At 40.1% G+C, this 19750-nt stretch overlaps 1 protein-coding gene across 1 annotated transcript in view; it reads left to right on the top strand.

Moving 5' to 3' along the window:
- Positions 1–19750, top strand: part of LOC124551013 (peroxidase-like) — a 199080-nt gene that overhangs the window by 77382 nt on the left and 101948 nt on the right. The window contains exon 4 of the mRNA XM_047125858.1: positions 13296–13501. Coding sequence (XP_046981814.1) covers positions 13296–13501 — 206 coding nt within the window. The remainder of the gene's footprint in view (positions 1–13295; positions 13502–19750) is intronic.

Genomic DNA, 19750 nt, shown 5'->3' with positions numbered 1-19750 from the left:
GAATTCTCCCATGAGTCAGTTGCATCCAAAGATATTCCATTCATTTTTATATTTACAAATTTAAAAATTTATTCTTGGTTTTTGCACTGACAATGAGGACCACAGGGGTCAATATGTGTGGTGTCACTGCCAGACACCACACTTTAAATCGGCCGCGGTCCGTTAGTATACGTCAGACCCGCGTATAGCTACTATCAGTGATTGCAGACCGAGCGCTGCCACACGGCAGGTCTAGAGAGACTTCCTAGCACTCGACCCAGTTGTACAACCGACTTTGCTAGCGATGGTTCGCTGACAAAATACGCTCTCATTTGCCGAGACGATAGTTTAACATAGCCTTCAGCTACGTCATTTGCTATGACCTAGCAAGGCGCCATTATTAGTTATCATTGATATTGTGAATCATGCACCGGCAAGACCGACGTTCTTCATTAATGGATTAAAGTTATGTATTCCACCAGCAACCTCCATTTTTCTAAATTCTAATTTCCTTGTCCTGTTCCAGACCTCACGCCAGCCTGCGTGAGCTAAAACGCGTGCCTTTTGGCCTCCTCTAGTAACACGGTGTTGGCTCTCCTGCCAACCAAAACAATATGACCCCAGCATAAACTGTTTGTTTGTTTCTGACTGTGATTTATGAAAACAGAATGATGAATTTTATGTTGGGCAGCTGTTATACGAAACACCTGCTACAGTTAAAATATTATTTCCCACTTACTTTTGTATGCATTGTTAGGCTTTCTTGCATCAGCTGTTGCTGTACCTTGCCTAGTACCACTGGCATCAACATGACCCCATAAGCAGGTTGGAAAATCATATCTCCCTTGTTTTCAAAGCTATATTTTCAAAATACATTACATTCTCTTTTTGAACAAATTTTATCGGTATTATATTTACAAAGTATTAAAATTTATTCATGCTTTTTTGCACTAATACTGCACTAAATTTCTTTTTGTTTCATGAATGTGATATTTATGAAAGTAAAATCATTACTCTTCCTTTGAGCAACTGTAACATATATTTTTATATTAGTTCATTAAATTATTGCTATACAGAATAATTGTTTCCACCATGTGCAAACCCTACAGCGTGATCGATGAGAGGATACGGACCAAAGATATGTAATAAACTTATGTCTGAAAGTGCATGGTTTCCATGCTAGAGACAATTTATTCAGTCATACAAGCTAATATGTGCTGCATCATGTAACCACAGCTACAGTATGCATGGTTTCCTCCCAGAGAGTCATACTCTTTCTCATGCCCTAGCACCCTCGCCTGCCATTGCAGTTGGTAATGTTGTGTCCGATTCACTTCTCTTGCTGACTCACCTTGTAGTGGATGTGATACAGCATTGTGCACAATGGTTCTATATTCGAAATGAGAGCTTGCTGACACGGTTTTTACTTGGGGAAAGGCAAATGGCAATGGGTGGCAGGCAGCAAGGTTGTATCAGGAGACCTATTCCTGCCAACAATAACCATGGCATTTAATGTTTGCAACAGTGTTTCATCATTTGTCTGAGACAGGATCATTTCAGGAAGCAGGAAATCATGAAGGACATACCCGAAATGTTCGGACACCAGACTTGGAGGGAAAGTGACTGCCGTGTCAGTATCAGGCAGTTGACCTGCCAGCACAGGGTAAGCCAGATGACTGTATGGAACATTTTCCACGACAACTGTTACTACCATTATCATTTAAAGCATGTGCAGGGCTTACTAGTGACAGACTTTCTACATTGGTAGCAGTTTTGTCACTGGTTTCTTCACCAGGCAATCACAGTTCTGGAATATGTATTCTCCATCCTATTCACAGATGAGGCCACCTTTACCCAGAGTGGTATCTTCAGCTTTCATTATGTTATTTGTGGCATAGTATGCAGAGCCCCCACGATATGGTGACAGGGAGTCATAAGCATCGGTGCAGCCGCAATTGGCTGGGATAATTGGCAACCGTATTTTGGGACCATTCTTCCTTCCATGTCACCTAACAGACTTGTTTCATGCAGGTAACTTGGCCTCCCCTGCTGGAAGAAGTGCCATTGATGATTTTAAGTGTTATGTGGCTGTTACGTGATGGTGCTCCAGCACATATCACTGTTAACATCCGGATACATATCAATCTTGTCTTCCCTGGTTGATGGGTGGGATGAGGTGGCGTGCTATTTCACTGGATCGTAATCCATTAGATTTCCGGTTATGGGGCCGTGTCAGAAGTATCGTGTATGTGTTCCAGATGTGGAGACACTGGAGCAGCATATTCATGCTACCTTTGACACTGTTCGGATGCAGCCTGGCCGATGTGAATGTGTGAGACAGAACATGCTATGGTGCATACACGCTTACACTGAGGCACATGTAAACCATTTTCAACACTTACTGTAATTATGGCTGCATCGTGCATCACACATTAAACTGCTGTCCCTATAACAATGTATCAAATGGTGATGGCATTTTTTCCATACATTACCTCATACAGTGACAACCCTGAACTAGTGTGGATCTCTGAATTGTATGCATGCACTACAAATGAAAGATACTTGTCCCAATCATTGTTATCAAAGTTCACATAGCAACTCGACATTCTCCCAATCATCCAGTGAACCTAATTCTTCCTTCCATTCAACTGAAGGTGAAATGGACTATTTCTTAATTTCTTCACATGTAACAAATGACATCATTCATTAAGTCTGACATGAAGTTCATCCCCCAATCCGTAATCATTGTTTCCAGTATTCAAAAATTCAGTATCCACCTACTGACCATTGCCTGTGTGACGTAACTGCTTTCTGGTTTTGCATTGGTATCATTTGACACACTGAGAGAAATGCCTGATCATCATTACTATGAAATGATTCTCCACTGGAGTCTTGTTAAACAGTCCTTACACATACATGTCAATCATCTCCGATGACTGTACACTCCCTCTGGAAATCCAGGAACACCAACACTGTATTCAATGTCAAAGCATCTTTTAAGCTCTTCAGATGTACCCTGATACTCCTCTGACCACACATATTTCATGCCCCTTTTCACTAGTTATGTGAATGGTCGCACTGTGTCAGAGAACCCCTTTGTGAACTTCCTCCCAAAGTTTGAAAGACCTAAGAATGATTATAGGTTTTTTGTCATCTTTAGCACTGGAAAATCTTGCTCTCCCTATACCCGGCCCAGATTTGTTCTTACCCAATATTCACTAATCACGTATCCTAAGTAACTTCTCCAATGCAAAATTACATGTCTCCATACTCAAGGTCGGATATGCCGCCCACAACCTCTTAAATATTTCTCTCAAACATTCTCTATGTTCTTCCCTGTTCCTGGAGAACACAGTTATGTCATCATTTAAATTCAATACTGGTGAGGCTTCAGCCCCTACAATATTCCATCCATCAAAGGCTAAAACATGATAAGCATTCTTCAGCCCAGACGGCATGAACACTCTTCAACCTGAACAGTGTTCTCCGATACTGGTAATGGCCCCAGGGTAATAAGAAAGCTGTCTTCAGTTGGCCCTCTGGAACCACTTGCAACTGATAGTATTCACTTTTAAATCCATGGTAGAGAAATACCAGCAATGTGTAAGGGTACAGATCTCCATCCAATAGTTGATGGATTGGATCTACCCTTATGCTTCTTTGCTACAGCACAGTGGCATCACTGATGCAGGTCCCCCATAGTTCTAGAAGGGACTGATTGGTGTCTAGAGATCGTTTGGCATGGATTAGTGAGTCTGCCATGTCAAAGCCTTCATACGAGTAGGATGTGTATGTATGTGAGAAAAGTGATCATGGTTAAAAATAATTTTGAAGCCTAGGATTAATTTTGTATTGAGTGGGCTGTTATACCGGGTGATCAAAAAGTCACTATAAATTTGAAAACTTAATAAACCACGGAATAATGTAGATAGAGAGGTAAAAATTGACACACATGCTTGGAATGACATGGGGTTTTATTAGGGGAAAAAAAAATGTTCACAAAATGTTTACAGATGGCGCTGGACAGCAAAACGTCAGTGACTGCGCATGACACTTGTGTATAAAAGGAGCTGTAATGAGAGAGTATCAGATGTGCCAGCAGTCACAGCATGTTGATGTTACCTGAAAAGACGCTTTTAGTGAAGCTGTATTATCAGAATGGGGAATGTGCTAGTTCAGCATTATGATCCTATCGCCATAGGAAGGGAATTCGAACGGGTAAAGGTCCGTTGACAAATGCAGCTGTGGCGAGAATGATTTTGCAGTTTGAAGCCATGGGTTGCTTAGACGATAGACCCCATAGTGGCTGACCGAGCACAAGGCATAATGCTGCTGAGACAGTTCAGGAAAAAATGGAGACTGTAGTGGGTTCGTCTATGCACGGGGAAGTCTGCGGTCATGCATTCGCACGTTGCACCAGCATTCCATACACTACTGTTTGGTTGGCACTGAGGCGTACCCTCCGATGCTATCTGTACAAAATCCATCGGCATCATGAACTGTTACCTGGTGATTTACTGAAGTGGAGGGCATATGCGGTGTGGTCATTTCAAAAGATGACGATTGGTTGAGTAACGTGTTGCAGACCAACGAAGCTCATTTCACGCTCCAAGGGTCTGTCAACACCCACAACTGTAGAATTTGGGCTACCGAAAATCCTAGAACTGTCGTGGAAACTCCATTGCAAGACGAGAAAGTCACGGTATGGGTTGGATTTATCACATCTACCATTATCGGGCCTTTTTTCTTTGAGGAAATGCGTGATTCTGGTTTTTTAAGTGCTGCGGGCGAGAGGTACGCTGATATGTTACAGAATCGCATCATCCCCAGCCTGGCTGATAAACACCTGCTGGAATGTATGATGGTTATGCAGGATGGCGCTCCACCCCATATTGCTAGAGGCATGAAGATCTCTTGCGTGCGTCGTTTGGTGATGATCATGTGCTCAGCTGCCACTTCCGTCATGCTTGGCCGCCCAGGTCCCCAGACCTCAGTCCGTGCGATTATTGGCTTTGGGGTTACCTGAAGTCACAAGTGTATTGTGATCAACCGACACCTCTAGGGATGCTGAAAGACAAAATCTGACGCCAATGCCTCACCATAACTCCGGACATGATTTACAGTGCTGTCCACAACATTATTCTTCGACTACAGCTATTGTTGAGGAATTATGGTGGACATATTGAGCATTTCCTGTAAAGAACATCATCTTTGCTTTGTCTTACTTTGTTATGCTAATTATTGCTATTTTAGCTCTAATAAAACCCCATGTCATTCCAAGCATGTGTGTCAATTTGTACCTCTCTATCTACTTTGTTCTGTGATTTATTAGCCGGCCGAAGTGGCCGTGCGGTTAAAGGCGCTGCAGTCTGGAACCGCAAGACCGCTACGGTCGCAGGTTCGAATCCTGCCTCGGGCATGGATGTTTGTGATGTCCTTAGGTTAGTTAGGTTTAACTAGTTCTAAGTTCTAGGGGACTAATGACCTCAGCAGTTGAGTCCCATAGTGCTCAGAGCCATTTGAACCATTTTTTTTTGTGATTTATTCAGTTTTCAAATTTATAGTGACTTTTTGATGACCCGGTATAATTAAATGACAACTATCCTATAAGGAATCAGCAATGATGAACTCATTTAATTTCATGTTAAATGAGTGACTGTATTTAAAGTGTGAGTGCAATCAGATCAAGTGGGGACATGATACTTGAAATTCAAGTGAAGTAAATTACTTTTGTCATTGCAACCTCTTCATTATTGTAGGAATATAGAACAGTGTGGAACAATAGATAGGGCATGCATCACAGGTACATTATCAGAACTTTAGTTATTGGCACGTGTGCCTTTGGAGTAAGTTCACCTTCGAAGACTGGCTACTTCTGGATGTCTGACACCTAGTATTCCAACCAGACAAACTATTGCAAGTAATAATTAAGAAGAAATCAACAAATTACAGAGTGGTGCCTTACAATGGCCCCAAATTATCAGTGTCCTCTGTGATACTGGATATGGGGTGTGCTTTTGTCACAGTCTTACTGCTAATCACAGAAAAATAAGTATCTCTTGGAATCACTCATAGACTTTTTCAGCACAAGCACAATTCCTGTTCCCAATGGGCTATTACTGTCTTCTGTTATCCCATCAGCTAACGTCTGGTTTATAGACTCCTCCAGAATCAGTTGCAAATATTGAGGTATTGTATATGGTTAGTGGTACACTGGTGCTTCATTTCCTGTCAGAACTCTGTGTTGCATAACAGGTGTTGCAGGAAACAGACCCAGAAGAAAAACCAAATCTTCAAACTCAACCAATAGCTTCTCCATCCAGGTTCTCTCCATTCCCTTTAGATGCTCCCCTTCTTACGCAGTGCGAGCAGTGGCGTCCTGTGGCTGTTTATGGTTTGCATCTGTGCAGCAATCCTCCTCCTCCAGAATGTCTAATCTCGCTATCAGCATCCACTCCACTTTGTGGCCTTGACTACTTCAGTGCCAAAATTGTCAATATTGACAGGTAGTACCTTCCCATCACTCTTTTCCCATACACATACAACACTCCATTTAACCAAACAACTCATAGAATTTAATACATTGTTCCTATCCAGTGGTTCTACTATGCATAAAATATTGACTAGTAAGTATGGCTCCACACTCACCCAAAGCGACTTCCTAGTGCTACTTGCCACACAATCAGGCCAGTCAAGCCTTAGAGTATTTGTACCTGGTTTAATCAGGTTTCCCACTGTGATGGATGCACTTCACAAAAGATTGTCATTGGTGATGGCTTCCCCTGGCTGCCCCTAGCTGGAATGTCGTCCCACTAAGTTCCACAACACACTGCCAAAGGTCAATTATGACATGTTGATCCAAAAAGTCTAGCTCCAGGATCGTGCTGTAGTCCCCTCCGCCCCCTTACATGAGCCGTTACCTCCACACACTGCTTAAACCCAACTGCTTACATGAGGCACCATATCAACAAATGGCTGAAACCCAACTGCCTCTGACCAAAAATCCATTTCCACTGACTTATATAATTATCCTCCACCCTACCCAATATATAACATAGTGGGTTTCAGTGCCTCTGACCCACTAGGTCCCTACTGGCTACAGACACATGTGCCCCTGTTTCTAATAAAAACCTATACTTCTTTTCCATCAATGCACTCACTAATGCACATTCCATCTCTAATTTTAACAGTGACACATTTTGGTGAACATCTGGTTCCTCTTATGTTTAACAGCTACTTGCTTTGACCTCTTCATCCCCTGCTACCGTTACCGTGATGCTGTTGATGATCCGTACAACTCTTATTCCAGTGAGGCTGGTGGCACTACTTCTACTTATGTCCACAATTGTAACACTTCGTGTTTGAAAAGGATACACAAATTATCCCTCACACTCGTCGAGACACAAATCTCCTCACACAAACGCCTTAGGAAGGCATCAAGGGGCATGTGCTCAGCTTTATTCACTTCGTACGTTAGTACATTCACCCCCCCCCCCCCCCCCGTCTCCCAAATCACAAGATGTCAGCCACTCAAGATAAACATGGAGACAGTCACTGTTAACTGCTGCATGCTGCTCACCTGGAATCAGATGCTGCTGTGCCCTTTGGTCCACAGGAGGTATTTGATTCCCATGATACCACCCATGTCATGGAGGTGTTCCCCTCTCTGTCCCCTGGGGCTGTGCCGTCTTAAATGTTACAAGCCCCTGTCACCTTTCTTGTAGAAGCACTGAAAAATGACATTTGTGGTGACATGCTCCCCAGCATTCAAACACTATAGCAGGCGATTTGTGCACTTGCGCCAAACTGTTTGTATGTAGTAAGCATCCAAATGTGGCAAAGATTCTCTCCCCCACAACCTCTTTGCCATAGGCGGGTTTTTCTCTGAAGAGAGTGTGGCTTTGAAGCCTTTGCCTCACAACTGACACTTCCCGCAAGGATGCTGAGCAAGCAACACCTCAGATGCCATCACTCAGTGATTTGTGCATTATGTAATTGTGCCACAACAAAACTTAATGGCACGCCACACAGTGCTCCCAGTCAGGAATACAAGCATTCAGAAAACCTTATACCATTAAGTTCGATTTGTGTGACTACGTGGCATGAGCGTTGCGGGCTACTCATGTTATTGTGGAGAAACAGTGGGCCTCTCACTTTTAAATACGTGGGTGCATTCTACTGACTGGTTTGATGCGGCCCGCCACGAATTCCTTTCCTGTGCTAACCTCTTCATCTCAGAATAGCACTTGCAACCTACGTCCTCAATTATTTGCTTGACGTATTCCAATCTCTGTCTTCCTCTACAGTTTTTGCCCTCTACAGCTCCCTCTAGTACCATGGAAGTCATTCCCTCATGTCTTAGCAGATGTCCTATCATCCTGTCCCTTCTCCTTATCAGTGTTTTCCACATATTCCTTTCTCTCCGACTCTGCATAGAACCTCCTCATTCCTTACCTTACCAGTCCACCTAATTTTCAACATTCGTCTATAGCACCACATCTCAAGCGCTTCAATTCTCTTCCGTTCCAGTTTTCCCACAGTCCATGTTTCACTACCATAAAATGCTATACTCCACACGTACATCCTCAGAAATTTCTTCCTCAAATTAAGACCGGTATTTGATATTAGTAGACTTCTCTTGGCCAGAAATACCTTTTTTGCCATAGTGAGTCTGCTTTTGATGTCCTCCTTGCTCCGTCCATCATTGGTTATTTTACTGCCTAGGTAGCAGAATTCCTTAACTTCATTGACTTCATGACCATCAATCCTGATGTTAAGTTTCTCGCTGTTCTCATTTCTACTACTTCTCATTACCTTCGTCTTTCTCCGATTTACTCTCAAACCATATTGTGTACTCATTAGACTGTTCATTCTGTTCAGCAGATCATTTAATTCTTCTTCACTTTCACTCAGGATAGCAATGTCATCAGCGAATTGTATCATTGATATCCTTACACCTTGTATTTTAATTCCACTCCTGAACCTTTCTTTTATTTCCATCATTGCTTCCTCGATGTACAGATTGAAGAGTAGGGGTGAAAGGCTACAGCCTTGTCTTACACCCTTCTTAATACGAGCAGTTTGTTCTTGATCATTCACTCTTATTATTCCCTCTTGGTTGTTGTACATATTGTATATGACCCGTCTCTCCCTATAGCTTACCCCTACTTTTTTCGGAATCTCGAACAGCTTGCACCATTTTATATTGTCGAACGCTTTTTCCAGGTTGACAAATCCTATGAAAGTGTCTTGATTTTTCTTTAGCCTTGCTTACATTATTAGCCGTAACATCAGAATTGCCTCTCTCATCCCTTTACTTTTCCTAAAGCCAAACTGATCGTCACCTAGCGCATTCTCAATTTTCTTTTCCATTCTTCTGTATATTATTCTTGTAAGCAGCTTCGATGCATGAGCTGTTAAGCTGATTGTGCGATAATTCTCACACTTGTCAGCTCTTGCTGTCTTCGGAATTGTATGGATGATGCTTTTCCGAAAGTCAGATGGTATGTCGCCAGACTCATATGTTCTACACACCAATGTGAATAGTCGTTTTGTTGCCACTTCCCCCAATGATTTTAGAAATTCTGATGGAATGTTATCTATCCCTTCTGCCTTATTTGACCATAAGTCCTCCAAAGCTCTTTTAAATTCCGATTCTAATACTGAATCCCCTATCTCTTCTAAATCGACTCCTGTTTCTTCTTCTATCACATCAGACAAATCATCACCCTCATAGAGGCTTTCAGTGTATTCTTTCCACCTATCTGCTCTCTCCTCTTCATTTAAGAGCGGCATTCCCATTGCACTCTTAATGTTACCACTGTTGCTTTTAATGTCACCAAAGGTTGTTTTGACTTTCCTGTATGCTGAGTCTGTCCTTCCAACAATCATATCTTTTTTGATGTCTTCACATTTTTCCTGCAGCCATTTCATCTTAGCTTCCCTGCACTTCCTATTTATTTCATTCCTCAGCGACCTGTATTTCTGTATTCCTGATTTTCCTGGAACATGTTTGTACTTCCTCCTTTCATCAATCAACTGAAGTATTTCTTCTGTTGCCCATGGTTTCTTCGCAGCTACCTTCTTTGTACCTATGTTTTCCTTCCCAACTTCTGTGATGGCCCTTTTTAGAGATGTCCATTCCTCTTCAACTGTACTGCCTACTGCACTATTCCTTATTGCTGTATCTATAGTGTTAGAGAACTTCAAACGTATCTCGTCATTCCTTAGTACTTCCGTATCCCACTTCTTTGCGTATTGATTCTTCCTGACTAATGTCTTGAACTTCAGCCTACTCTTCATCACAGTCTATATCTGCTCCTGGGTACGCCTTACACTCCAGTATCTGATTTCGGAATCTCTGTCTGACCGTGATGTAATCTAATTGAAATCTTCTCGTATCTCCCGGCCTTTTCCAAGTATACCTCCTCCTCTTGTGATTCTTGAACAGGGTATTCACTATTACTAGCTGAAACTTGTTACAGAACTCAATTAGTCTTTCTCCTCTTTCATTCCTTGTCCCAAGCCCATATTCTCCTGTAACCTTTTCTTCTACTCCTTCCCCTACAACTGCATTCCAGTCGCCCATGACTATTTGATTTTCATCCCCCTTTACATACTGCATTACCCTTTCAATATCCTCATACACTTTCTCTATCTGTTCATCTTCAGCTTGCGACGTCGGCATGTATACCTGAACTATTGTTGTTGGTGTTGGTCTGCTGTCGATTCTGATTAGAACAACCCTGGGTGCATACAGCCCCCTTACCCAGTCAGTTATTCTGGGTAGGACTTGGGGAATCACTTCTTAATCACCACCAACACACTATTACTAGCCAGGGTGGCAATCCATCACACTCTGGTGCCCACTAAAATGATACAGTATGTGCCCCATGAGCATGCTCACAAGTCCTTATATAACTCTCCACAAGATGCCTACCTACATGCATGAAATAATATTGCCTGTATTAGTGTCCCTTCCAAATACACAGTGAGGAATTTTCTGTTGGGTGACCCCATTGTATGGTCTGCCTAAAATACATAAAGAAGTCATACCACGGAGGTCCATTATACGTGCTATTGGGTATCTTGCATAACGACTGGTGCCCTTTGTTGGCCACTGTAAAAAACGTGTTAGGAACTCTAAAATTCATATAAATCTCTCTTTATAGTTTACATCATACACCACCAACATAAATTACATATCAGATCAACCGGTATGATTTTTAATGATAATAGATGACTGAAAAATCTGATATTCCCATTTCTAACAACAGATTCTGAAAATCCTCCTTGTAATACTCACAAACACTGTGCTGCACAAGACTGATATTTCACATGGGTTTGAGTTCTTTTTTCAAATGTAAATTCCTGATTGTATGTAACACACCAGTGATATGAACAAAATTGATTGTTTTCGTTGTTATATCAGTGATATTAAGCTATTTGCAAAATGGTTTGCCATATTTGCAGAAGTACAGTAAGAGAATCCAGTGACCTGTAAAGCATTGACCTTAATGTTCCTGGTTGTGTTATTTAAGTGTACAAGAGGATTTAAAAAAGTATGGTAAGTTACAGATTATTATGGCAAACCAACTTAACTTTTACTAAATCCTGCATTACACTTCAAAGTAACACAGATACACTACTATTTTTCAGTATAGTCACCAATTTCTGTATACAGTTGTTGGAACATTCCGCTAATCATTCAGTTCCTCATAAACTGAAGTCTGCATCTTGTTCACCGATCCTTTCGAGAGCTACAGTATGAACTTCCAAATCATAAAAAAATCTGTAATTGCTTTAAATCAGATCCTGGATTGACTGGACACTATCATTGGCCGTAGATATTAATGGCCTCTCTTCCCAATTGGTATCACCCACAATTGTGCAGCCGTTGTTGAATTACTGGCACTATTTCACTTTGTCTGGATACAACATTGCATTTGGTCCTTATACTGCCAGAATTCTGTGTTGAGTCAGTGTGCAACTTAGATGTTTTGCCCACAAGACTTGTGCTGCCCCATGTACTTTAGTTTTGGAGTACGTTTCCAGTTTGCATGTCATTTCATTCCCAAATTTGATGCACCTGTTACCTGCCCTGCAGTAGGAGAGTGTCTGCAGGAAACCTTGAACATGTACTCTCGTCTGAAAATGTGCAGTTACTGTTGTGTCATGGTCTTAGTATAGGACAAAATGTGTAACTTACTTTTTGAAGTACCCATGCATTAAATATTTGTCTGAAATGTAATTCATATATACGAGGTGTGATTGGAAAGTTTTAAGAATGGGCTGTAATTGTACTTACAAGCTACTGTGATGCATCTCCTTCAAAATAGACTCCTTCTGACTGAACACACCAACTCCAACAGTGTTTCCACTTTTGGAAACATTCCTGGAAATTTTTTTCCTGTAGTGTGTTAAGGACGCTCTCCGTATCTGCTGGATGTCTTAAATTGAGTCAAATCGCTTCCATTTCAATGAAAATTTCATTTTAGGAAACAGGTAGAAGGCCCAATCCAGGGGAATATGGCGGTTGTAGAAGCACAGGAATTTTGAATCTGATCAAAAATTCAATGATGGAGGAGGCACGATGAGTAGCTCCCAACTCAGATCTTGTTATAATTGACTGAACTGCATAGAAACTTAAATTAAGTTCATCAGCCATCTCCCTAATTGTAAGTTTAAGATCAGAGTGCAGTAAGTCATGAACTTTCACAACATTTTCATTCGTTATTTGAGGTGGAAGGACGGCCAGACTATGGTGCATCTTCAAATGATTTGCGGCCATTTTTAAATCTGTTGAACCAGACAAAAACATTTGACTGGCTCATACAACTACTGTATCTCCAGAAACTGTTTTTAATAGTTCATAAGTCTCAGAAGCTGATTTCCTGGTTTTAAAACAAAATTTCACACAAACTCGTTGCTCCATCTTTATTCATGCAGACAGAATCTGGAGCCCTAACAGGCTTGCACTCAACCAGTTGCCACAACAAACTGAATGAAAGAAATGCAGTTTCCTGTCAGAGTGCGTTCTAGGACAAGGCAATGACTCACTCCCCACCCTCCGTGTACCTGTCCGCCAAACCAGTAAGCAGTAGCAGATCCATTCTTACAACTTTCCAATCACACCTCGTATGTCCCTTCCAACGTTTAAATCACACAGAAATTTTGGTTTGTACAGATTTTAACTGTTACATCATGAATGCAATTCCATAGGAAAATTGTGTAAATGAATTCATAAAAAATTATACCTGAATCTCTTGTTGTAAATTTTGAGTACATAACTTTCTTGAATTATCACTTCTGTACAGATTTAACATACCCCCGGAGGCCATGGGAGACTTCCTGATTTCTTTAAAAGTTCCTGCAGATCCAGCTCATGTTCTGCAAATACCTACATGTGATGCTTCTGATATCTACAGAACACACAATGCGTCATGTAACAATTTGGAGCATCCAGCATGGGCAATGACAAGTACTGCATATACACGTCTTGTCAAATCGGTCTTCCTCGATGGTAAGATATTTTATGCATAAATGTATATTACAAATGCATTGCCTCATGATAATACATATTAATAAAAGCTTGTTGTGCTTCCAGCCATTTAAATTGGGTTAGTTAGATAGATAGAGTATCTTCTTTTTATTTCTTTAAAAGAAACCAAAAGAAAGGTCTGCCATTTGAGCGTTAATTGTTCATTCATAGTAAACCTTAATGATTTAGGTTTGTAGCCATTCACAAGTGCATATTGAAATGTTAAAATGTGTCTGACTTGTCTGTGACATGTCATTGGCAAAAAAACATATTTCTGGTCTTACAGACCAGTTGTTGTATTACAGGATACTTTATTATTATTATTGATTTAAGCCCACTAAGGAGCTCTTATGACTAGTTCTTCGATGCTCTCTTCCATTCCCAATATCTCTTGAGCCCTGCTGATAATTTCTCCTTCCTCTCCTGTGAATACAATACAGGATACAAGTACATACCCAATATGAAAAACTGATAACATACAATATGGCATATTTAACAGTTAGTATATTCCTGTGACCAGCATGTACGCATTTATTGGTGTTAAATATGCTACACTATGTGTTAATGCTTTCTCATTGTATGCAATGTCAGCCATATTATGTATCTTGGATATGTATTCATATCCTGTAATATGACAACTGGTCTAAAAGACCAGAAATGTTTTTTTCAATTATGACACATGACATGAAATGTCACACAGATCAGGCATGTTTTAAAATTTCAATATGCACTTGAGAATAGCTATAAAATCATGACTGTGTAAAACAAATCAACAATTAACAGTCAGGTGGCAGAAATTTCTTTCAAAAACTTCTATATCACTCTAGTTTTCCATAAGGAAAGCTCAGGTGGTTTAGTGTTGGTGGAATATTGATGCTAATGGTCACTGGTTTCAAATTGTATGCTGTAGGCATACTGATTATTAAACTTTGTTTTGAATTGGAATGGAGAATCACGTTTTCCTGTACACTTTACTGGCTTTTTTTCAGTAATGCATCATATTGACATTTTAAAAGTTGAATCTGATCCAGTAACATTGAAATAAGTTCACCTTTACTGTTAAATGTCTGGCCTACTCCTTGTTTACAACATTTTTGCTCCAGGGCTAATGAAGGTGCTAGAATCATGAACAACAACGTATCCAGACAGGTTAACAATTCAGATTTTATGTGTAAAATGGAATATTCAACCTAGTGGGAGGCCCAAAAATACATCTTCAATTAGTTGCAATGTGAAAAGCTAAGCAAGCTAACTCACTACATGTTTACAAGATCCAAAGTGTAGCAGCAATCACAGATAAGCTGTGTTGAAAATTTGTGGCACTATTTACAACTGAAAATGAAAAAATTCTATTTTTGTTGTGGTCTTCAGTCCAAAGACTGGGTTGCTGCAACTCTGCTCTCCTAGTGAAGCAAGCTTCTTCATCTCTGGAATGAGAATTTCACTCTGCAGCGGAGTGTGCGCTGATATGAAACTTCCTGGCAGATTAAAACTGTGTTCCGGACCAAGCCTCGAATTGAGGATCTTTGCCTTTCGTGGGCAAGTGCTCTACCAACTGAGCTACCCAAGCACGACTTTCGACCCGTCCTCACAGCTTTAATTCCACCAGTACCTCATCTCCTATCTTCCAAACTTCACAGAAGCTCTCCTGCGAGCCTTGTAGAACTAGCACTCCTGGAAGAAAGGATACTGTGGAGACATGGCTTAGCCACAGCCTGGGGGATGTTTCCAGAACGATTCTGTCAGGAAGTTTCATTTCTTCATCTCTGTATTATTACTGCAACTTACAGCCATTTGAAACTGTTTACAGTGTGGTATTCCTCTACAATTTTTATCCTCCCACATCCTTCCATTACCAAACTGACAAAACCGTGATGTCTCGGCATATGTCCTATATAGCATGATATTTCAAAAGCTTCTATTCACTTTTTGTCTGAAATGCTTATCGTTCACTCCCATGGTTACATTTCTATTTGATGTTAACACATTCCTCTTTAACAGAAATGCTTTTCTTGCTATTGCCAGATTACATTTTATATCCTCTCTACTTTGGCCATCATCAGTTATTTTGGTGCCCAAATAGCAAAACTCCTCTACCACTTTTAGTGTCTCTTTTGCTAATCTACCTCCCTCAACATTGCGTGGTGTAATTTGACTACATTCCATTGCCCTTGTTTTGCTTTTGTTGATGTTCATCTTATATATTCTTCTGCAGACACTATCAAATCCATACAACTGCTCTTCCAAGTCTGCCATCTCTGACAGAATTACAATGTTATCAGCAGACCTTGAAGTTTTTATTTCTTCTCCCTGAACTTTAATCCCCTTCCAAAATTTCTCCTTGGTTTCCTCTACTGCTTGCTCATCGAAAAACAAGACGTTAGGCTACAACAATGTTGCAATCATTTCTCAACTATTGCTTTCCTTCATGCCATTCAGCTGTTATACCTGCTGTCTGGTTACTGTACAAGTTGTGAATACCCTTTCACTAACTGTATTTTATCCCTGCTACCCTCAAAATTTCAAAGAGTGTACTCCAGACAACATTGTTGAAAACTTGCTCTAAATCGAGAACTGGTTTATACGTGTGTGTGTGTGTGTGTGTGTGTGTGTGTGTGTGTGTGTGTGTCCCTCGTAAGATAACTTCTAGGGTCAGTATTGCCTCACATTTTGCTACATTTCTCCAGAACCCAAACTGATTCTCCCTGCATTCAGCACACACATTATACATGACCAACCAATAATTGAACAATAACATCTTGCAACATGAATAATAATAATAATATTGTGTGGCTGTTGCGTGCTTGTGTCAGTAATTTTGGAATGGATGCAGTTGTTTAGAGGCAGAGTAAATTTCTTCATGATCTGAAATTAGTTGGTTCAGGTCTCAGAATTTCTCAGAACACTAATGCCATTTTAACATCACTGATTTATTACCAGCTCTTTTTTTCAACACCAGTAATAGTTACCACTTTCAAATACAATTCCATATGAATTGGCTCTTGATTTCACACGTATACGTGGAGCACTTGTTTGCACAGCAATTGCCGACATAGTGTGGCTGAGGCGGAATAAAGGGAACTAGCCCACATTCGGTGAGGCAGATGGAAAATTACCTAAAAACCATCCACCAACTGGCCGGCTCACCGGACCTTGACAAAAGTCCGCCGGGCGGATTCGTACCAGGGACCAGGCACTGCTTCCCACTCCGGAAAGCCATACGTTAGACTGCAGGCTAACCAGGTGGTCTGTGTAAATCAAACTAAAATGTTTAAATAATTTATAAAATTAATAGTGAAATAGCAAATCGAGATAAAAGTAATGGAAAACTGAGTTTTTAACAAAAATTGAAGATCGCCAGAATTCAATCAAACATGGTATCAAATGATTTAGTTTAGAAGAATGAAAAAGTCTTGGATTGCTATAAGCTTCTGCCAATGTTTTCATTTTTCTGTGAACAACTTATGTCAATATTTTGCAACCATGAATTATTAAACTTGTGTTTTGGCAGTATCCACACCTGTCCGCACCTGCTTTCTTTGGAATTTTAAGTGTTACATTATTCGTGAACTCTGATAGTATTCTCCCTGTCTCATGTATATTGCACATCATGTGGAATAATTTTATCATGGCTGGTTCTCCCAAGGACCAATAATTCTGAGGGTATGTCATCTACTCCAGAAACCTCATTTCCACTTAGATCTTTCAGTGCTCTGTGACATTCTATTCACAGTATCATACCTCGCAAAGTGGGCAAATAAGAATATCATTAAAAAAAGGAGCTACAGAAAAGGACGTAGATACTAGTGAAGAAACCAAGAGATAATGATAGTGCAGAATGGAAACAGGTGGAAGTAAAAAGACATTACATGCCCTATACCAGGCTGACACAATGGTGTTTGTCTAAAGCTTTGTCTCTCATATTTTTTCATGATTTTCCTTGGTTTACAAAAGCCATACTGTTATGAATGTGCCTTTGATTGCTGTACTTATTTTGGAATGTATAAATAATGATTACACTGTCATTTTTAATTCATTTCTTAATTGAAATTCTAATGTTATCAGCGATCAAATACTGAGATCAGAAGGCTATTTATAGCTTGTGCAGAAGTAGGCTGGTGTCATGTGAGTCAAAGAATATGAAAGGAAAGCAGTAGTTAGGGTTGCCAGCAGCCCCATATAGTAAGGGATTTCTTGTATATCAAGGTTAAAAAAATTGTCCTTTATCCACCTTGTACAGATGCTAATGTAATGCTTTTCACTAATTTGTCTTTCTTGTGTAACTGATTTGTCAAAATTCCATCAATGTTAGGCCTATATGTCACTGATCAGTACACTGAAGAATGAATTTGTCTTACAACACGTTTGTCAGAATCACATTATGGTATATCAATTGCTTACTTATAATTAGACATGCATTTACATTTGACTTTGCCTAATTTAAAGCCATTTGTCAGAACTGAGTTTTGAAAAGTTTGGACAACAATGAATGATGCTCCATTCAAAAGAAGCCATACTATCTGTAGCACCAAACAGATTGCAATTATGTGCAGACAATAGACATCAAACATCAACAGCCAACACTTGGTATTAGTATTTTGCTGTATGAATATGATTAACATCAAAGTAATAATGTATAATTCACCTCTTAAATAAGTTATGGAAATATGATAAAAGAAGCATCCATGGATAGCACACATCAATAACAATTTGTCCAAGACAAAATGTTTAAGTTATAACTTATAACTGCAGTTGTCAGGAATTTTTTTAATTGTTATAAATGACAAAGTTGACTAAACTAGAAAACATAGATAAATCAAATTTTGTCAGAAAATTGCCTCATGATGGAATGGTGTACGTTCATGTTCAATATTTCAAATGTTTTCTGAGTATTTATAAAAGCTCTGCAGCATTTAAATATGAACTTATTAGAGCAGTTTTTTATATTCAACTGATTAAGATAAGTTTTCTGATTAGCACATTCTGCACATTCTTCACTTAATAAAATCTCAGCTGATTGGCATAAAAATTTGGAGTTATCATTGACGTCCATATTGGGGTTTGTGGAAGTTGATGACCATAGCAGTATGTGAGAAGCAAATAAGACAGGGTTGTAGTCTGTCCCCAGTGTTATTCAGTTTTTAAACTGTGCAAGCAGTGAAGAAACCAAGAGGAAATCTGCAAAGGGGATTACAGTTCAGGGAGAAGAGATAAAAACTTTGAGGTTTGCTGATGCCATTGAAATGATGTCAGAGATGAGTGAACTTGGAAGATCAGTTGAAGAAAATATGTAGTTTCTTGAAAAGATATAATGCAATATGAGGTGGGGTGTTGTCTTGATGTAAAAAGATTAAAGCAATGGCTATAAAATGTTATAAAATTAAATCACATTTTTCCTTGATGTAGAAAAATTAAATCAAGGGCAATCAAATGTAATTGAATTAAATCAGTTGATGCTGAATGAATTACACCGTCTGACAAAAAAAGTGAAGCACACAGATGACATAGTCAATGTCAATATAACTTTGATACGGTTATAATAGAGGGAAACATTCCACGTAGGAAATACATATCTAAAAAAAAAGATGATTTGACTTACCAAATGAAAGTACTGGCAGGTCGACAGACACACAAACAACCACAAACATACACACAAAATTCAAGCTTTCGCAACAAACTGTTGCCTCATCAGGAAAGAGGGAAGGAGAGGGAAAGACGAAAGGAAGTGGGTTTTAAGAGAGAGGGTAAGGAGTCATTCCAATCCCAGGAGCGGAAAGACGTACCTTAGGGGGAAAAAAGGATGGGTATACACTCGCACACACACACACATATCCATCCACACATATACAGACACAAGCAGACATATTTAAAGACAAAGAGTTTGGGCAGAGATGTCAGTCGAGGCAGAAGTACAGAGGCAAAGATGATGTTGAATGACAGGTGAGGTATGAGTGGCGGCAACTTGAAATTAGCGGAGATTGAGGCCTGGTGGATAACGGGAAGAGAGGATATATTGGAGAGCAAGTTCCCATCTCCGGAGTTCGGATAGGTTGGTGTTAGTGGGAAGTATCCAGATAACCCGGACGGTGTAACACTGTGCCAAGATGTACTAGCCGTGCACCAAGGCATGTTTAGCCACAGGGTGATCCTCATTACCAACAAACACTGTCTGCCTGTGTCCATTCATGAAAGACATGGAGATGCCATCTACTCATTTGAGGTAGCATTGTC

This window comes from Schistocerca americana, chromosome 9 (assembly GCF_021461395.2).
Source record: "Schistocerca americana isolate TAMUIC-IGC-003095 chromosome 9, iqSchAmer2.1, whole genome shotgun sequence".
NCBI classification, from domain to species: domain Eukaryota; kingdom Metazoa; phylum Arthropoda; class Insecta; order Orthoptera; family Acrididae; genus Schistocerca; species Schistocerca americana.
The sequence above is the reverse complement of the archived record's forward strand: the minus strand, read 5'-3'. Positions and strand labels throughout refer to the sequence as shown.